This window comes from Talaromyces proteolyticus (genome assembly GCF_021365285.1).
Source record: "Talaromyces proteolyticus strain PMI_201 chromosome Unknown BGW36scaffold_10, whole genome shotgun sequence".
Lineage (NCBI taxonomy): Eukaryota > Fungi > Ascomycota > Eurotiomycetes > Eurotiales > Trichocomaceae > Talaromyces > Talaromyces proteolyticus.
Genome location: NW_025764286.1, coordinates 727126 through 744129, shown reverse-complemented (window position 1 = coordinate 744129; position 17004 = coordinate 727126). Strand labels below are relative to the sequence as shown.

At 47.1% G+C, this 17004-nt stretch overlaps 7 protein-coding genes across 7 annotated transcripts; 1 reads left to right on the top strand and 6 right to left on the bottom strand.

Moving 5' to 3' along the window:
• Positions 1-63: 63 nt before the first annotated feature.
• On the bottom strand, positions 64-2848 carry BGW36DRAFT_28701 (nucleotide-diphospho-sugar transferase). Its single transcript, XM_046210471.1, has 6 exons — positions 2720-2848; positions 2634-2661; positions 2468-2574; positions 1835-2416; positions 1185-1780; positions 64-1137 (listed from the first exon to the last, which is right to left on the bottom strand). Exons 1-6 carry the CDS (start codon positions 2750-2752, stop codon positions 351-353), a joined length of 2133 nt encoding a protein of 710 aa, XP_046068721.1. The 5' UTR covers positions 2753-2848; the 3' UTR covers positions 64-350.
• A 529-nt stretch (positions 2849-3377) lies between these two features.
• BGW36DRAFT_346882 (putative alpha/beta hydrolase) lies at positions 3378-5223 on the bottom strand. Its single transcript, XM_046213228.1, has 3 exons — positions 5002-5223; positions 4440-4921; positions 3378-4381 (listed from the first exon to the last, which is right to left on the bottom strand). The coding sequence occupies exons 1-3, from the start codon at positions 5147-5149 to the stop codon at positions 3566-3568; spliced, it is 1446 nt and encodes a 481-aa protein (XP_046068720.1). The 5' UTR covers positions 5150-5223; the 3' UTR covers positions 3378-3565.
• Positions 5224-5669: 446 nt separating this feature from the next.
• Positions 5670-7507, bottom strand: BGW36DRAFT_302997 (putative capsule-associated protein CAP1; the record flags this gene model as incomplete). Its single annotated transcript, XM_046211841.1, has 2 exons — positions 5670-5721; positions 5778-7507. The coding sequence occupies 2 exons, from the start codon at positions 7505-7507 to the stop codon at positions 5670-5672; spliced, it is 1782 nt and encodes a 593-aa protein (XP_046068719.1).
• Positions 7508-7844: 337 nt separating this feature from the next.
• On the bottom strand, positions 7845-9098 carry BGW36DRAFT_385245 (uncharacterized protein). Its single transcript, XM_046216893.1, has 2 exons — positions 8630-9098; positions 7845-8579 (listed from the first exon to the last, which is right to left on the bottom strand). The coding sequence occupies exons 1-2, from the start codon at positions 8910-8912 to the stop codon at positions 8029-8031; spliced, it is 834 nt and encodes a 277-aa protein (XP_046068718.1). The 5' UTR covers positions 8913-9098; the 3' UTR covers positions 7845-8028.
• A 223-nt stretch (positions 9099-9321) lies between these two features.
• Positions 9322-12329, bottom strand: BGW36DRAFT_385242 (protein phosphatase 2a 65kd regulatory sububit). Its single transcript, XM_046216892.1, has 9 exons — positions 11888-12329; positions 11717-11822; positions 11498-11649; positions 10950-11441; positions 10783-10897; positions 10583-10727; positions 10421-10521; positions 10034-10371; positions 9322-9982 (listed from the first exon to the last, which is right to left on the bottom strand). The coding sequence occupies exons 1-9, from the start codon at positions 11948-11950 to the stop codon at positions 9644-9646; spliced, it is 1851 nt and encodes a 616-aa protein (XP_046068717.1). The 5' UTR covers positions 11951-12329; the 3' UTR covers positions 9322-9643.
• Positions 12330-12503: 174 nt separating this feature from the next.
• Positions 12504-15239, top strand: BGW36DRAFT_385240 (beta subunit of phenylalanyl-tRNA synthetase). Its single transcript, XM_046216891.1, has 9 exons — positions 12504-12831; positions 12893-12933; positions 12989-13008; positions 13064-13128; positions 13179-13308; positions 13370-13636; positions 13696-13937; positions 13992-14800; positions 14857-15239. The coding sequence occupies exons 1-9, from the start codon at positions 12779-12781 to the stop codon at positions 15018-15020; spliced, it is 1791 nt and encodes a 596-aa protein (XP_046068716.1). The 5' UTR covers positions 12504-12778; the 3' UTR covers positions 15021-15239.
• A 77-nt stretch (positions 15240-15316) lies between these two features.
• On the bottom strand, positions 15317-16788 carry BGW36DRAFT_385236 (40S ribosomal protein S3). The gene is made up of 3 exons (XM_046216890.1): positions 16505-16788; positions 16050-16363; positions 15317-15931 (listed from the first exon to the last, which is right to left on the bottom strand). Exons 1-3 carry the CDS (start codon positions 16656-16658, stop codon positions 15602-15604), a joined length of 798 nt encoding a protein of 265 aa, XP_046068715.1. The 5' UTR covers positions 16659-16788; the 3' UTR covers positions 15317-15601.
• Positions 16789-17004: the final 216 nt, after the last annotated feature.

Genomic DNA, 17004 nt, shown 5'->3' with positions numbered 1-17004 from the left:
CTCATGAAGCAATACACCTCTGAATGTTTCATAGTTCCATGGATTGTTGACTTCAAAGTGGACTGGTATCGTTTTGGAATATGTCAGTTGATAATAGCAGAGAATTTTCAATACGCTACATATGATTTTGCTCTATTTAAAATTCAGGGATACATAAAGTCACAACGTTGAAAAAATAAGATTGCAATTTATCGACACGCATAATAATCTGTGCTGGAACGGATACACTAGATGCACAGTATGCAAAATGAAATATTCATACATGAAATGAAAAACAAAGGAAAGGTGTTTTGTCGATGTAAGAGTTGAAAATGTACCGTATATTGACAAAAGGTGGGAAGAGTTATTGTTCAGTCTCGTCGGACAACTCTGACAGTCTCTGTGACAGCACTGCTGGCGTCGCGAGCAGCTCCGACTGCCGTCGTTGTAGCTCGTCTATCTGAGCTAGCGGGTTCTGTAAATTTCCAGAATGAGTATGTGGCTCGTAGGATGTGTGAAAACGCATCAGTCGTGATACCCACCCAGTCCTCCTGGTTAGGAACGCCCTCTGCAGCTGGGAACTCGCTAGCGACTCCGGATCCCCCATCCCAAAAAGACTTTCGCATGGGAGCTGGTGTGACGGGAAGGCTTGGCCGGTCTTCCTCCGTCGGGAAATCGGTTATTCTAAAACTTTTGGGCTTGTGAGATTTGCCGCGTGAGCTGCTCTGCCCACTTCCCTTGTTGGACCACTGGATAGCTTCCACGTATTTTTCAATCCCGGGGACGTCATCCCATGCATTGCTTCTAGTGTAAGACTCCCAAGACTCCTGGGACCGGAATATGGCCGAATCGGAGGATATTTCGGGTGGGGGTTGGGCAAATTGAATGTGATCGTCTGTATCATGACCCGTTGAGGTACTTGTTTGTTCGGAATCGTCAGCAAATATCCGAGAGGGTTTGGGAGCACGAGATTCCCAAGGGAATATTTGAGCTAGCTTTTGCGGTTCAGGTTTACTGGTTGGTACTTGATAATACATATTCTTCGGTGCTTCGGGATACGATGGAGGCGGCTGAAACAGATCAGTATCTTCCGACATTGTATAAGTTTGTGTCCTCAGGTCGATCGCCTCTGGCTTTGAATGAAGGGGAGGGGGTTCTCTAAAGAAGTGTGAGCCAAGTCAATGCATAACATAATGCAACCATACCGTCGTGCGTCCCATTCTGAATGAGGTGGAGAGAATGGTCGCTCTGCAGAGGACTCTGGCGGTGCGGGCCTTTCAGGCTGAGTTGTTTGCTGCTCTACGGTCTCCGGCTTTGAGTGATGAGGTACTTCTTGCCGTCCTACCTGAAGAGACTCAAACTCAGGGACTGCAGGAATTTCGTTTCCACCACTTGGTACTGGTATGAAGACGGAGGATTGCTCTTCGCCATGAACGTAAAGTGGAACCACGCTTCGGACTTCCACCTTTGGTGCTTCTAATGGTTGATTAAAGACCTGTGCACTGTGAGAAATGATGGGTGGGTGTATCGGTTCAGGATTCACAAGTTCAGGTGGTGAAAATGATTGGGATTCGTCAAACCCTTCAGAGACGGGTGAGCGACGTAGAACATGAAGATCTCCAGCGATTTGCTGGTGTGTTTTGTCACTGGAGTATGCAGGCACGGAAGAGAGCGTACTCGAAACGCCTGGAATATGTTCTAACTGTGTTGAAGTAGTAGGATGTGTAGGTCCAGGAAATGGAGATGAGACGTGCGACGTTTTGGGAGGCCCATAAAGGGTGCTGGTCTGGAAGGGGGCCGGCTAAATTGGTTTAGAAACACTGCTCTAAATTGGTGATGATTTAATAATTCTCACCTGAGGCGTATAATGACGATCATATGTAGCCCACCACCTTCCCAACAACTGGTAGTAAGGCGTGCCAGCCGTAAAGACGTGTCGCGATTGAGTCCAAGGCTTCTGAGACCCAATGAAGTGAATTATGCTAATGGTGCTTTCAAAATGCCTATATGCCGGTAAATATTGATAGTTTCCGCTCGGCGTACAATTATACGTAAAGCTCAGGCGGTGCCATTTTCTAAAGTGAGTGTTCAGCAGGCCTTGATCCGCGCCATCAAAGCTAGTACCCCTTTCTGCGAGGGCCCGAAGGGAATAATAATCTTGCAGATTAGGCCGCAGCACCATAACACCACTGTTAAATATATCGGGCCAGCCAATGTCGGGAACTGCAGCGAAATCTTCCTCCAAAGATAACAGCTCATCAGGCGCCCTCAATGCAACTACATCGGCATCTAGATAGATTATCTTGGAAAATTGGGTTTGTCGCCAAAGTTCAATTTTGGTGAAAGATGATATAAGGTCAGGACGATCCATTAAAAACAGATTCGCCGGCGTGTCGTTTGTTAGGAGTGGGACGGGTATGATCTCGTCATACACGGACTATTTCGCAAATTTAGCCAAGATCAGCACTAAGGTTGGCGTTCAGAATACCTTTAGCTCTTTAATGGTTGACTCTTTTAATGTTTGCGGTGTGTACAGAGCGACCAGCCTGGCTCTTGTCCCATTGTCACGTAATGAATGAGCAAGTACAACAGCACCTCATGAACATCAGCTACGAAAGCTCTTCGCGATCCAGAACGAGGGCCATGCAGCTTACCAGGAAGATAATTATCGGTTATAAGGAGCTGCAATTTTCCATCAGTTATTTGACGCATCCTCAATATTACAGTCAATCCCACTCACTGTGCAGTAGACCGCCTCCCCACGCGTAGCCATGTTGACGGTGTTGGCAGAGCGATTCGGTGAGCGCAGCAACAAAGGAGAAAACTGTACAATTCAAGGAGCGGCTCAAAGGATAAAGCACTGCGCATGGACCTGCGTGTAACGATTCATCGTCAGTGTGATGGCTTATCAGGGGTAGCAGCTCTCACCGGACGGTCTGCCAAGTTCAATCACGACGAAATAAGCATCTCGCCGGGGGAAATGTCACACAGATGAAAAGGGTATTAGAGATGGCAACTGGAGAGATACAAATGAATATAGAAAAGAAAACCCGAATAAAATCAACAATTCGACACGACTCGTGCCGACGTTTCACCCGGGGACGCGAAGCTTTGAAGGTTTGGAGGAAGCTCCACGGACCTTGAAATGACGCAAACGGTCGTTCCACGCGGGCTGCGAATTGACTTTTTCAGAGCACCATCGATATGTCCTGGTAGAACTTCGCTTCGGCGGGACCTCGCAGTTCAATTGATGTGTGTACTGGTCTTCAATAATAAATCTTGCAATGGTAACTGACCTTCCCCGCATTAATTCATGGCAAGGAGGCCCCACCCTGGTGGCGACTATTATTGGCTGCTTCACATGGACAATTTCAACATCAGCTGATCTCTGCCTGCATATTCATCGACGCAGTCGACTCAATTCGGCCAAGATCGACTTGGAGAACGATTATCACCACGGTGGCCCCCTCCCGGAAGAATTACTTGCCGAAGACAATGAAATGTTTGTATATTGAATATGCAACGTGATAAAAATAAGCATTAAGTTACACGCTCGATATACTCCCTATCTACTTCGTGACGCGTTCTAAGTCCTCAGAGTCACTGATGCTCCGGGATAGACCGCCTGAACAACACTGTTGACATCCTCTTTCTCACCTGCTACGGCCCACTCGACGATCTTCTGTAGAGCAACGCCACTTTCTCTTTCAATTGGCGTGAAATGCCCACTCCTGGGCAATGAGATAACTTGGCTGTTATGGACAAGATAGTCCCCAATACCGTCGAGGTTGAGTCGCTGGTCGAGAGCATGGTCATTCAGTGCCCATACAACGGTAGCTTTCGCTCTCAATGCTCCTTTAGGCCCATCATCGAAAACCCCCGCACGACTACTCCTCCGCCCTAGATCATCTCCACCCCCGAGACTATGAAGTGCGGTAATCGTCTCAATTGACTTATTCCAGCGCCCGACACTAGTACCATGCCTATAGTAACTGACCATGTTAATAAACTTTTCTGAAAATTGCTGTTTGATGATGCCTTTGGGATATGTCTCATGGTCAAAAGTCTCAGTTGCGCACTCTGCTGCGGATGGCCCCAGACTTGTCGCCATACTCTCCGTAGCATCCTTTACCGTGTAGTCATCGACTGTGCCATTGGCTAGCAAATGGACCATTCTTAACCATGCGAAATCTCCGCTAGTTCCTTGAATACGTATGAATGGTAAAGGTAATTGCAAGGCAAAGATATAGCCGGAAAGTAGGACTTGTCGAAGTACTGGCCTGAGAGTGTACAAAGCTTTTCCCAACATCGAGCGAGATCGTAACGGAGAATGTAAGAAGATCTTCAGCATCTTCACAGCCGAAGAGTCATGGCTTTTGATGTTGGATGTAACTAAGCCGATCTAGATAGGTGGTGCATTAGCATAATTAAATAGCTTTTCGAAGATATATCCATCGTACCAGAGGACCATTAGTCAAGATAAACCTGTCCGCCAACTGTGGTGCCTCTGCCGCAAGGCGGTTTGAGATTACGGCACCCCAGTCGTGGGCCACGATGATAACCTTCTCTCTGGGCTTTTCATTATTCGGGTCATCGAACCCATACCGTTCTCGCAACGCGACAATGAATTCGGTGAACTTGTCAAGAACCTCTGTGGCTGAGTATTTTTTGAGTATGTCAGAACCCCCATATCCCGGCATGTCCACCGCAACCAAGGAGCAAGACTCTCGCAGTGCAGTCGAGTCAAGAACTTTGCGCCAAATGCCCCAACTGTCGGGGAACCCATGTATCAGGATAACTAGGGGTTTCGAGGCTGTTGCTCCCCGAGAGTCGTCGGGGGCGACGTTGGTGACATAGTGGAACTTGAAGCCATCATGGAGTGTTAAAAATCGATGGTAAAGACTATTTGATTGTTTTGACAGATTCCAGAACCGGTCACGAGCTGCAAGAAGAACATTGGTGAGAAATTAGCAGCTCCTTATTGCACAGGGAGTCCAGCGAAGGGGGGGGCGGGGCGCACACCTGTAGCCAGCTCTGAGCGGAATGCAGCTGTCGATTTCCGGAAATAGATCCCTGATCTAACGGTCAAGCTCCAATAGTAGAACATAACGAGAATGCCGTAGGAGAAAGCCACAGCAGAGCTTAGAGCTGCCAGCACTGGATTCGCCATGATGGCTGCTGGCAAGACAATGGAAGAAATCAGTAGATGTAACCATTCAAAAGTTCCCAGGCGAGCTGTTGCTGTTTTCAGTTGGAACGTTAACGCCTCGGTTGTCATTGGGCGCCCGATGAGGACATGAGTGCAAAAAGGACAAACAGACGTCATTGCGGGTCTGTCTGCATAAATATGCATGTACTCTACTATTACTACTATTACCACTAACTGGTTATGTAGTGAATAGTTATACTATGTTATAAAGATTCTTGTAGACCCAATTCAATGTCGATAAATACAGTAGATACCTAAACTATCGCTAAATGCTTTGGACTTTCATGTTTCAAGAAGTCACATTTGGTATATAAAGCCAAATTATCCATGCCAACGCCACAATTGCGACCCCCGAACCCACGCGTATGTACAAGTAATCAAAAGCTGCTGAGTCCGGTAAGACGGTGCTAAATAGAGGTTCCCAATTCGAAACCAAACAAGGCACGCTATCATCATAGGTAAGGATGTGATATCACCCACTTTATAGGCTGAACCCGAGATTTTCCCGGTTATCATCGATCAGTCGTCCATACCTAGACATCTGGGTCAGAACCTATAGGTTAAAATATCAGGGGCAGAGGAGACATACTCTAATAGCAATCGGAAAAACCAGGCTTCAAGATCCTCATTACGAAGAACCTTCTCTGCCCATTCCTTGCCCTGCTTCGCGAGCCGCGGCGCTTGGATCTTCCCCTCTTCTTCAGCAGCGAAATATCGTACACTTTCCACGTATTCAGCACCTTTCATACTCAAAGGAATATAGTGCACCCATGCATCAAGCCATTCATCGTGCCATTCACGGAACATTGCGAGCTTGTAAACCAAACTGTTGCTCCGCAAGAAAGCGTGATACCGTCCACTGAAGGCATTCCCATCAATGTCTACGAGATACTTGTAAGCCCAGGCGTCTTGCTGAGAAGCAGATTCGACGATGTCAAAGTACTCTTCTTGCGCATGGCAGTCTTCTGGGTCGCATTGACCGACGTAAGTGAACTTGACATCAAAGAGATCACCATATTCTGCCCGGGTCAAGCTCTTGGTGATCCATCGGGTATCGTCAAGCTGGGTGAAGACGGACGCACCTTCGGGAGAGTTGATGTTCTTGACAAACAGCTGTCGGTGCTGTCGTCGCCACCCCCCGGCTCTAGAGAATCCGCCAGTTGTCGATCCTCTCCAGTACATCTTTTCTTGCTTATCTTCCCAGTTGAAATCGCGAGTTGCGTCGTATGGAACCTTGCCTATCCAGTACCAAGGACTAGGATACAATATATCCTGAAAGCTGGATATTTTGCTTTGAGAGAATACGGGGAATAAGTCGTGAACAATGTCAAAAGCATTTGGGCGATCAAAGAAACCGAAAGAGCTTTTCAAAGAAGGCGACAAACAAATATCTGAGAAAGCTGTCGTGTTATATACGAACCCAAGGTCACTGGTAGCGAACGGCGCTGTATCGTCGGAGACAACTTCTTCAAGTGACCTGGCAGGACTGTCGACTGGGCATGAAATCCGAGAATGAGTCCACGTGGGCTGGTGAGCGAAGCGATTAAAGCGAGTTGTTCTGACCTCCTCGAAACGATCACCCTTATTCAAGTCAACTGGTCTTGGTGACCATTTGTTTTTCAAGGCATGATTATTGATTGTCGCTGGGATTGCAACATCCTTTGCGTAGGATACCATCCTCTGTAAGTCATCATTTGGGATGACCACGCGAGGCTCGTCGTGAGTGTTGAAGACCAAATCCATGTCAGGCAAATATTTAAGAAAACCTTCCATCATTCCGACCGTAGCCTCTCGCTGCCATTTATATCCATCCCCTCCACCTTCTACCTTGGTAACTTTACCATCGCGAATAAGCAACCCAATGACCGCATTATCAAATCCCAAAGTCTCCCTAGCCCTGTCGCGAATGACGCGAGGGGGTAACGCCCAGAAGGGAAGCAAAGAGTTGTAAATGGTATCGTACTCATCAATCAACTGAACACCTTTTTCTTGCGCAAACTGAAACCATTTATCGAAATGCGGCGGTGGCGGCATTCCATAACGGCGGCGGTATTCCTGTACAGCCTCCTTCAAAGTTTTCGACTGTCCAGCACGCCTTTTCTCAAATTGCGAGTTCGCATCGTTGATAAGCCTAGCAATTGGGTGGGAGTCTTCGGTTGTTGGGCTCAGAAGGGTTTCGTAGTCTGCGGGTAGACTTTGTTCGAATGGTGCTTTGGGAGCTTCTCGAAATGGTGATGAGTCTCTGAGAAGGAGGATGGTGAGTCCGGCGACCGTAAGTATCGTCAAAAGAGAGATGAGCCGAGTCGACCGCCTCTTCATCTCTGCTACTTGTTTAGAGAGCGACAGATTCCTAGCCGGCGTGGTAGCTTTCGCCCATCGCATGGAGTGCCGAACGCGGCTTATAATTCAAACAATTCCCAACACTAATAGAAGGCGAGAGAGCACTCAACAAAACTTTTTCACGTGCTCTTTTTCTTCTTTGTGGTGTAGACTGCCGTATGCAAAAGTGTGAACGACTTGTTATGTAGGTGGAATTGGGGTGATGACAGCGGCGGCAGGCCACGTGAAAATAGTAAAGTACGTCCAACACAGGCTTGGCTGCTACATAGGGGCCGGCGGCCAGGCCCTGGTGGAACATTTAAGCTTCTTTGTCACTACAATTTTTAATTGCGCATCATACGCTTATGCATCTTGTCAATGGACTTGGTAGCTGAAATCATAATATATTTTCTAATCCTAGGCATATCTACGTCCGCTCACATGAGCAACATTCGAACATCACTACAAATGGCTACAAACGACAGTTTCAACACATCAGCATGCAAATCGCCGTTTTCATGTCAGGCCAAGAGCCTGCAACACATAAGGTTGGCCAAGGACACCCCGATGGCCTCGAGAACGAATGGTCGCGCGTAGACAACATGGGAATAGGCCAATACAAAAAAGACGCTGACCAGAGCCAAATGAACAATGTAGAAGAGCTGACTCCTTCCGGAGCTTCTTGAGCTCACTCGTGTTGTTCGCAACTTCCAAATTCTCGAGCGGCTAAAAACTAGGACAAGAATCGCAAATAGCGTGGCGGCCAGACCAAATTGAACGTCTGGGTCTCGGACACGTTTAGCAAAGAGAGTTCCGAATTCAGGGTGGGGAACCTGCACGTAGAAAAGGAGAAATAAGGTGGCATGGCTGCAGATGAGAGGTACGATGACGAGGCGGCCAAGTAGACGATGGTATGCTGTTAAGGTTGTTTGAGGGATCAATGTTAGAGAAGAAACAATTGCAGAGAGAGCCAACTTTGAAGAAAAGAGGAATGAAGTAGGCGCTAGTAGAACGAGGAAAGGCAATTGAGACAAGCCAACATGCCCTAGGGCTTTCGTCAAATGGATATAATCTTCCCAAATCAGTCAAGTTCCAGATGGGTTTGAGAGTGAAAAGGCCTACCATCGCCAGATCTCCACACGGCAATACTAATCAACCATGCCAGCCAGGAGAGAGTTACAGCATATTGTTTCCTCGTCTCACTCGATCCCTTGATTGCTGGAGCATCCCACCAGGTCTTCCTGATAGTTTTGCTGTTGCTACGAAACCTCGACAGGTATAGGACACCGAGCAGTACTAACGCGGAAATTTGAGCATACTGCCCCTTCAGATCAAGGACATAGCGTCGGTGCTGAAGCTCCTGGTCGGAGAGTGACATGATGAAACGGTACGGCCGAGCTGACATTTTGCCGGTTTATTATTGGGTTGGAATTAAAATAGGTGCTGGGGAGTTTTGGTCCCACAGTATTGTAATAATATCAATTGATTTAGCCACCTAAAGATGGAAATATTGTTCGTGATATTTAAGTCTCAAACATAATGAGTACTGAGGAACAAGGGTGTTGTTAGAGATAGAGACTTAAGACCAACGTGGCATCATTGATTTATCAATAATCAACCAACCTTACAAGTTACAATAGTGGCCAAGCGCGGAATTAAGGAAGGCTTCAAATAATGCTGACAAATTGATTTTCAAAACCGCTGACTTATTATATGATTATCGAAGGTTGCTGGAAGCTGTGCCACGTTTGACGATATGACCAGTTAGTACAAGTCTGTGCACTGTGGATAGCATTGAGAGTTAGGCCAACATAGCTCCGCCTTCTGTCGTTGAACTTGTCAAACGTGAGAACCATTGTCTCTTACTTGACTACGGTCCAATTATATTTTTGCTACGGCTTCTAAGCTTGGTACAGGAGTTAGATATTATTTAACGCAATTAATGGAATAGGGTCTACTGATCATCAGACCGCGTTTTCATATTCTGACAAAAATGCTGATTATGTTTCTAACACAGAGAGTATTAATCACCTCCAAACCTCCATACGAGATATCTGTCGCTGTAAGAATACCACGTGCCTCTCAACTGTCCAGCAACCTTTTTGAATTTATATGCAAAACAGCAGTAGGCTGCATCTATGGTGAAGTCTGCATGGCCTCATCATGCCCGCCCGCAGCCGTCGTAGCAAAATACCGAACATCAACATCGTCATCTTCCTGCAATTTTTCAAGCTGGGGCAGTATCCGTTGTTGGATGACTTCTTGGCCATGTGGCGAGGCGCCCTCATTCTCGCCAGATTTCTCGACATCTTGGAGAGTACCGTCGACAGGGAGCCGGCGTAGTGTGTCAATCAATACTGCGTAAGATTTTGCGACATTAAATCGAATATTTGGAATTTCATCGTTGACCAGTCGCTCCAAGATTGGGAGAATAGAGTTCTCAATAATATTAAGATTAACCACAGGGGCAAGAGTCTTGTAAAGTTAGAACACACCCAGACTGAAGGACAAGGAGGAACCACTTACCGAGATTGCAAAGCATGTTGTCATTCTGTAAAGATAGTTGGGGTGTTGTCCCATGGCCATGACCTTGGGAATGATGGACTCATTGGCCCATTCAACACCGAACACCTCAGTAAGCTTCTTGAGGTTCTGTGTTGCAGCTTCACGGATGGAGAAGACAGTGTCTCCCAGCCAGCCCATGCAGAGATTGCTTAATTGTTCATCAAAAAACTTCACTCCAAGTTGACTTGCGAGGAGAGGAATATATTCAATGATGGCGAGACGTACACGCCATTGCTTATCTTCGGCTAGCTGAACAATGGCCGGAAGCAGGGATTGTGAAAGCAGATCAATACCGATTACTGACAGAGGTTAGAACACATCGTCAAAGAAGACAGGAATAGAAAATACCTTTGTTCACAACGTCGAGCTTTGAGATAATGTGAAGGCGAACCTCTGGATGCTCATCTTTGAGCATCTGAAGAAACATAGGCAAAAGATGGGCGATAGTCCTGCAATAATATTAGCCAAGGTACTTGAAAAACGCATGAAGCGTTGGTAATAAAAACATACTCTTCCTTTCCAAGTATCGGAGCAAGTCCACTAACTTGGGTTGCTAGAGCACCACGAACGTGTTGAGACTGGTCAGAGACTAGGTCTTCGATGCTGGTCATGATTTCGTTAAGTAGGGTATCACGGTCAATTAGGGTACAGAAGCCTGATAGGAGTTAGTGGTGGAAAGTAGGAAAGTTCAATACGGAAACATTGCGCACCTGGAATCTGCCCAGAAATTGCAGTACGCACTTCGGCTTCGGTGTCTTTCAACAGTTTGACAAATGCTGGTACGAGATCTCGGACGACAACTTCCTCGTCGACAGCTTTTGCAATCTATAAACAGTGTTAGATTTCTCGTCGTTGGGCAGAATGCGAAAACTCTTGCCTTCTCAAATTTGTCTGCCACCATGTACCGAACTCTCCAGCTCTTATCCTCGAAGAGACTCCGTAAAGACGTTAGAAGAACCCCATGACTTGATTGTTGTTCCTTAGGAATTTCCTCTGCTATGGAAATCAGAATCTCGACAGTCAGCAAACGGACGCTATCCTGGTCGTCGCTTGTAAGGTATTGAAATAGTGGAATGATCTCTTCGATAATGACAGTGGGAGTCAATTCCTTAATGAATTTGGCTAGATTGTTTGCAGCCTGTCTCCGTACCATTGGCGTTTCATCATGAACAAGGTTGCCAAACTGTTGACGAAGGCCTTGCTGCACGCCCGAGGCAGCTTTACGATAAGGAGCACAATAGAGGCCAGTAGCCGAAATCTTTGAAGTGAACCAGTCCGCTTTGGAAAGACGAAGAACCATCGGTATAAAGTCCTCCTCGACTTGCTTAGGGGATAGTTGATCGCATATTTTGTTGAGAGATTCAACGGCCTAGGAAAGAATTATCAGCAACGATAATTGCCAACTCATCGAACTTCAAATATTACCTTCTCTCGGACTAGAGGCTCTTCGATTGCAGCCAAGTTCTCCAGAGGAGAAAGGAGCACGTGCCCGTATTCTGGACCTCCGACATACTCGACAAAGTTTCCCAATTCCTCACTCAGGGCTGTCAACACTTCATCTTCGTCCTCAACAGAATCTGTTATTCATTAAGGTCAGAAAGAGTCTTGGTATTCGGGAGACGGGTATGTTTGTCCAAGACTAACCATCCAAGAAGGGAATCAGCTCGTCCCGCGTCCTTTCTGGGCCCAGGGCTAAGGCAATTGTCGAAAGTCGGTGGATCGCGTTCAGACGGAGAAGCACATCATCATGCTAATCATGCGATTGTTAATTTTTATTCACAACAGTTGCACATGACGCCTTGAAAATATATATACCTTGAGCTCATCGATGAGGACCGCGATAGGGTAAAGCTCATCGCTTTCAGTCTGAGGGTCCATGACGAATGAGATTTATAAGATTGGCGTGCGATTGGGAACTGAGGATACGAATTGGATGAGCCAACTCCTCGTGTGTCGACTCTGGGAGGCTGGTGTTGTGATTCAACCCAGGAGTCGAACAATCGAGCTAACACAACGAATTCAAAAGCGCGAGTCTTTCATGGACGCTGCGAAGATAACACTGGTGGGGAGACGGATTAGATGCACGTTACACAGTCGGTGATCAGTGATGGGCTGGCACGCCAGGCAAGGCTTGGGGAAAGAGTCGAGTGCCGTGGGGTCGAGGGAGGCAAGGCACACGGACGGCTTCAGATGGTGACGGTGCTGGTGGGTCGGGGGCGCGGGAGAAGACACACCTCAAATATTTATCAGGGCACTGAGATGGCGTCTCAGTGAAGAAAACACGATATCGAGGCCAGGTGGGAATAGGGGCAGGGTTGGAAGGGCGAACGAGCGGTCTGCTATAATGCTGTAGAGGGAGAGTCGAGCTCTGGAGGCGACCAACTTGCAGGCGCTCGCTCACTGACTGTATTGCGGCGGCTGTGGCTGGTGAGGGGCTAACGCGCTGCCACCGAGGGGTGCCGTGGCTGGTGCCGACCGTCCTCCGACAATTAATTCTAGTTACGTTAGTGACTCACGTACTGTGCGGCTTTCCAAGACACTCAATCAGCCTCAGCATAGCGGCGTCGCGCTGAATAGAGCAGCCAGCTTCTTCTGTCTACCAGGGAGCAGCGGTCCCATCAACCCGGCTCTTCTGGCCTGAACTGTTGCCGGTGCACTGAATCTTCATCCAAGTCTATCCCACTTCCCGCTTCGCCAGCGTGAATCATGCCTACCATTTCTGTGGATAAGGCGGCCCTCTTTCAGGAGCTTGGCCGAGAGTAGGTATACTCATGAAAATCTACATTTCATACGCTTATGTCTTTCTTTGTGCTTGCACAGGTACACTACGGAAGAGTTTGACGAATTGTGTTTCGAATTTGGTAAGCTCTGGTTATTCTGGAAATACTGGGATTGTAATTAACGGTGCGAACGCAGGAATTGAACTCGACGAAGACGTAAGGAGCCCTCGTCTCGATTGGTATGGTAATGGCATATGCTGAAATCACGAAGACTACCAACCAGGAACGGCCCAACAATGAACCTCCGCAGCTCAAGATCGAGATCCCCGCAAACAGGTCCGTCATATGCCTTGTCGAGTGAAAAGTGGTGTATTGACTTGGTGCAGATATGACTTGTTGTGTTTCGAGGGTATTTCTTTAATGTTGAATGTCTTTTTGGGCCGCAAGCCGTTTCCAAACTATCGGCTGGTGCCTCCGCCGAATGGCGAGCTCCAGAAAGTAATTGTGAAAGAAGATGTGAGTTAGAATCCCTGTTCTAATATCTAGGAACTCATATTAAAACCCGTGCCTGTGACAGACGACGAAAATAAGGCCTTATGTTTCCGGGGCTATCCTGCGAAATATCACCTTCGATGAAGCTCGATATGAATCTTTCATTGCCTTGCAAGACAAGCTTCACCAAAATCTTGCTCGCCAACGTACGCTTGTGTCTATTGGTACCCATGATTTAGACACAATTCAAGGCCCTTTCACATACGAAGCCCTTCCACCAAAAGACATTCGTTTCGTGCCGTTGAATCAGACGCGGGAACTCGATGGAGAGGAATTGATGACTTTCTACAATGTGAGATGAGCCTTGGAACTTTATATATTTGATATCTAATCGTGCTTCACAACATCTAGAAAGACAAGCACCTAGGCAAATTCCTTCACATCATTAGGGATTCTCCCGTATACCCGGTAATTTATGATTCGAACCGTGTCGTGTGCTCCCTGCCTCCCATTATCAATGGAGATCACTCGAAGATTAAGTTAGACACAAAGAATGTCTTTATTGAAATTACCGCACTTGACAGGACCAAGCTGGAAATTGTCAACAGAATCATGGTCACCATGTTCTCGTTGTACGCGGCCGAGCCTTTTACGTAAGTTTTCCTCAGGTACTAGGTGGTTTCATTTGCTTATCAAGTTTCACGTAGAATTGAGCCAGTTCAAATTGTCTCGGAACACAACGGCGAAACAAGAGTAACGCCTGATATCTCACCTCGAACTACTGAGGCAGAGATTTCTTACATCAACCAATGCTGTGATTTGAGTTTGTCCGCGGAAGAGATTTCTCGGCTTTTGACAAAAATGGCGTACAGTGCTAAGCCCTCAAAATCATCTGATGATCTCATTGAAGTCCAAATACCACCGACTCGGGCAGACGTACTTCATCAAGCAGACATTATGGAGGATGTTGCCATCGCCTACGGTTTCAATGAACTGCCAAGAAGTTTCCCTAGCAAGTCTGGCACTATCGCGCAGCCATTACCGATCAACAAACTCACGGATATTATTCGAATGGAGGCCGCAATGGCGGGCTGGTCCGAAGTAATGCCGCTCATCCTTTGCTCTCATGATGAAAACTTCGCCTGGCTTAACCGCAAAGATGACGGTAAAACGGCAGTCAAGCTTGCTAACCCGAAGACGCTTGAATTCCAGGTGGTCCGTACAACATTGCTTCCTGGTCTCTTGAAAACTATCCGAGAAAACAGAAACCACGCTGTGCCTATGAAAGTCTTTGAAGTCAGTGATGTGGCCTTCAAAGACCTATCCCTGGAGCGAAAGAGCCGTAACGAGAGACATTTCGCAGCGGCCTGGTACGGTAAGACAAGTGGTTTCGAGATTGTTCACGGTTTACTAGACCGGGTTATGGCAATGTTAAAGAGTGCCTTAATCATCGGCGAGGAAGGATTAGAAAACCCTGCGATGAATGATTCCAGCTATTGGATCGAGGAGCTCAATGGTAAGAAATCATCTCCAGTTAAGACCTCAGGGAAGTCTTTCTGATCATTCTCACAGACCCAACTTATTTCCCTGGCCACGCTGCTTCGGTTTACGTCAAAATAGGTGGTAAGGAGCAAGTCATTGGTTCTTTCGGCATTCTTCACCCTACCGTCCTAGAGAAGTTCGACCTTAAATACCCTGTCAGCACACTTGAACTCAATATTGAAGCATTCCTGTAGGCGGACATTGAAGATTATTCTTGTACATGGTCGAAATCTGTAGCGCAACGCATAGATATATAAAAATGAGTGACGAAAATGGAATTTAGGTGAACTTTCATAAAAAAGTTGACATAATGTGTTTGAATCCTTATCAATTGATGTCAATACGGTACACATGTATGTATTCTGTATTGCTATAGGCAAGAGTCCTACAATTCAACACCTGGAGGCTTCAAATGTTGCATGTAGTCTTACGTCCGTGGTAGAGTGCAAGTATACTTATGCAATAGATAGAGATTTACTTGTACATCAACTGGATATCAAGAGTTTCTATTTTGATTCCTTGTCTATCTCAAGTCACGATATTCTACATTGAAAGCAAAATATACAAGTTCATTGCTTAATCCACTTGGAAATGACATTTTATACGTCATTCAGGGCATGTTCAATTCTTTATTGTCATTGGTCATAGATGATATGGAGGTAGGGTAGGTCGGAAGTGAGAGAATAGACATGGTATGACATGCAGTAATTTTATGAGAAACATGAGTGAACCATCGGAAAAAAATTTGAACAGGATTGGCGGCAAAAAGAAAAGATTACTCCTGAGTATACTCCGCGGCACCACCTTCTTGACCCTCTCCCTCCTGCTGCTCTGCCAGTCGTTGCTGCTCGGCGAGTTGTTGAGCAGCGAGAGCCTTGGCGCCGTAGTCCTGGCTGACGGGCTGGAGAACGGGTTGCTCTTCCTTGGGCTCGATGATGGTGACAGAGTCGGGGAGAGACTTCTGGGGACCGGACTTTCCTTCGGGATCAGAGCCACGCATGATCTTGACCTTGATACCGAGGACACCTTGGCGGAGGAGAACGTGACGGGTAGCGCTGTCGATGAAGTCTTTGGCGGGTTGACCGGAGTGGATCATGAAACCGTCCTATAGATTGAGTTGTTAGCTCGATGTACTTATTCTTTCATGCCACAAAATCGATCAATCGATCCGAGCCTGAATTGTATATTCCTTCGACAAGAATTCCACAAAAGGTACAACGTACAGTGAACTTCATGGATTTGGCACGGGCAGCACGGAGCTTGCCAGAGACGACAACCTCGCAGCCCTTGGCACCGCTCTCCATGATGAAGCGGAGGACACCATAGCAAGCCCTTCGGACGGCCAGACCGTTTAACAACTTGTAGCGGAGAGACTCGCACTGAGCAACAGCGGACAGACCGCGGTTCTGGACTTTGGCGGCATAGAGAGAAACCGAGTTCTCCGGAAACTTGAAGCGCTTCTGGATGAGGGATGTGAGTTCACGGATACGACGACCCTGTTCACCAAGAACCTCCTGGGTGTGTGTGGCACGGATGACTAGATTAAGATTGAGCATCAGCATTCAATTCGCTATCCCAACTTTAGCCCAATTTTGGTCTTCTTCTTCTAGCCACCTCGAGAAGTCCTCCTCTTTTAAACCCCAAATTTTCACAAACGAAAAGAGTGCGTAGAACATACTGATGTCGGTAACGGTGGGAGTGACACGGACTTCAACACCGGAGTAACCCTCCTCAGCCAACTCACGCTGGAAGAACTCGTTCAACTCAGCGTAGAAAACACCGTCAGCGACGAACTTGCGACGCTTGGAGATAACTCCCTGGGTAGCAGCCATGATTGCTAGACTCGATTGATCGTTGTCGAAAGAATCGGCGGGGAGGGCGTGGTGTGTCGAGGGATGACGGGCTGGCGGGTGTAGCGAGAGCTCCGAAGAATTAATTGTTCAAGGTCACGGGCTAATTGGCATATTGAGGGTTAGTGGGGGAATTTTGAGATAGAAACTAGGGCTTGGGGCTTGCTCGCTTGTGCTGCCGCCGCTGATTGGGTGGCTGTGCGGGTACGGGCCCATACCGGCGGCCAACCAGATTCCCATATATCTCATCCTGTATAATTAATACGTACTTGCAGTGAAGTATACTTATACTGTATAGTTAATAGATTCGTTATTTAGGATCTATATC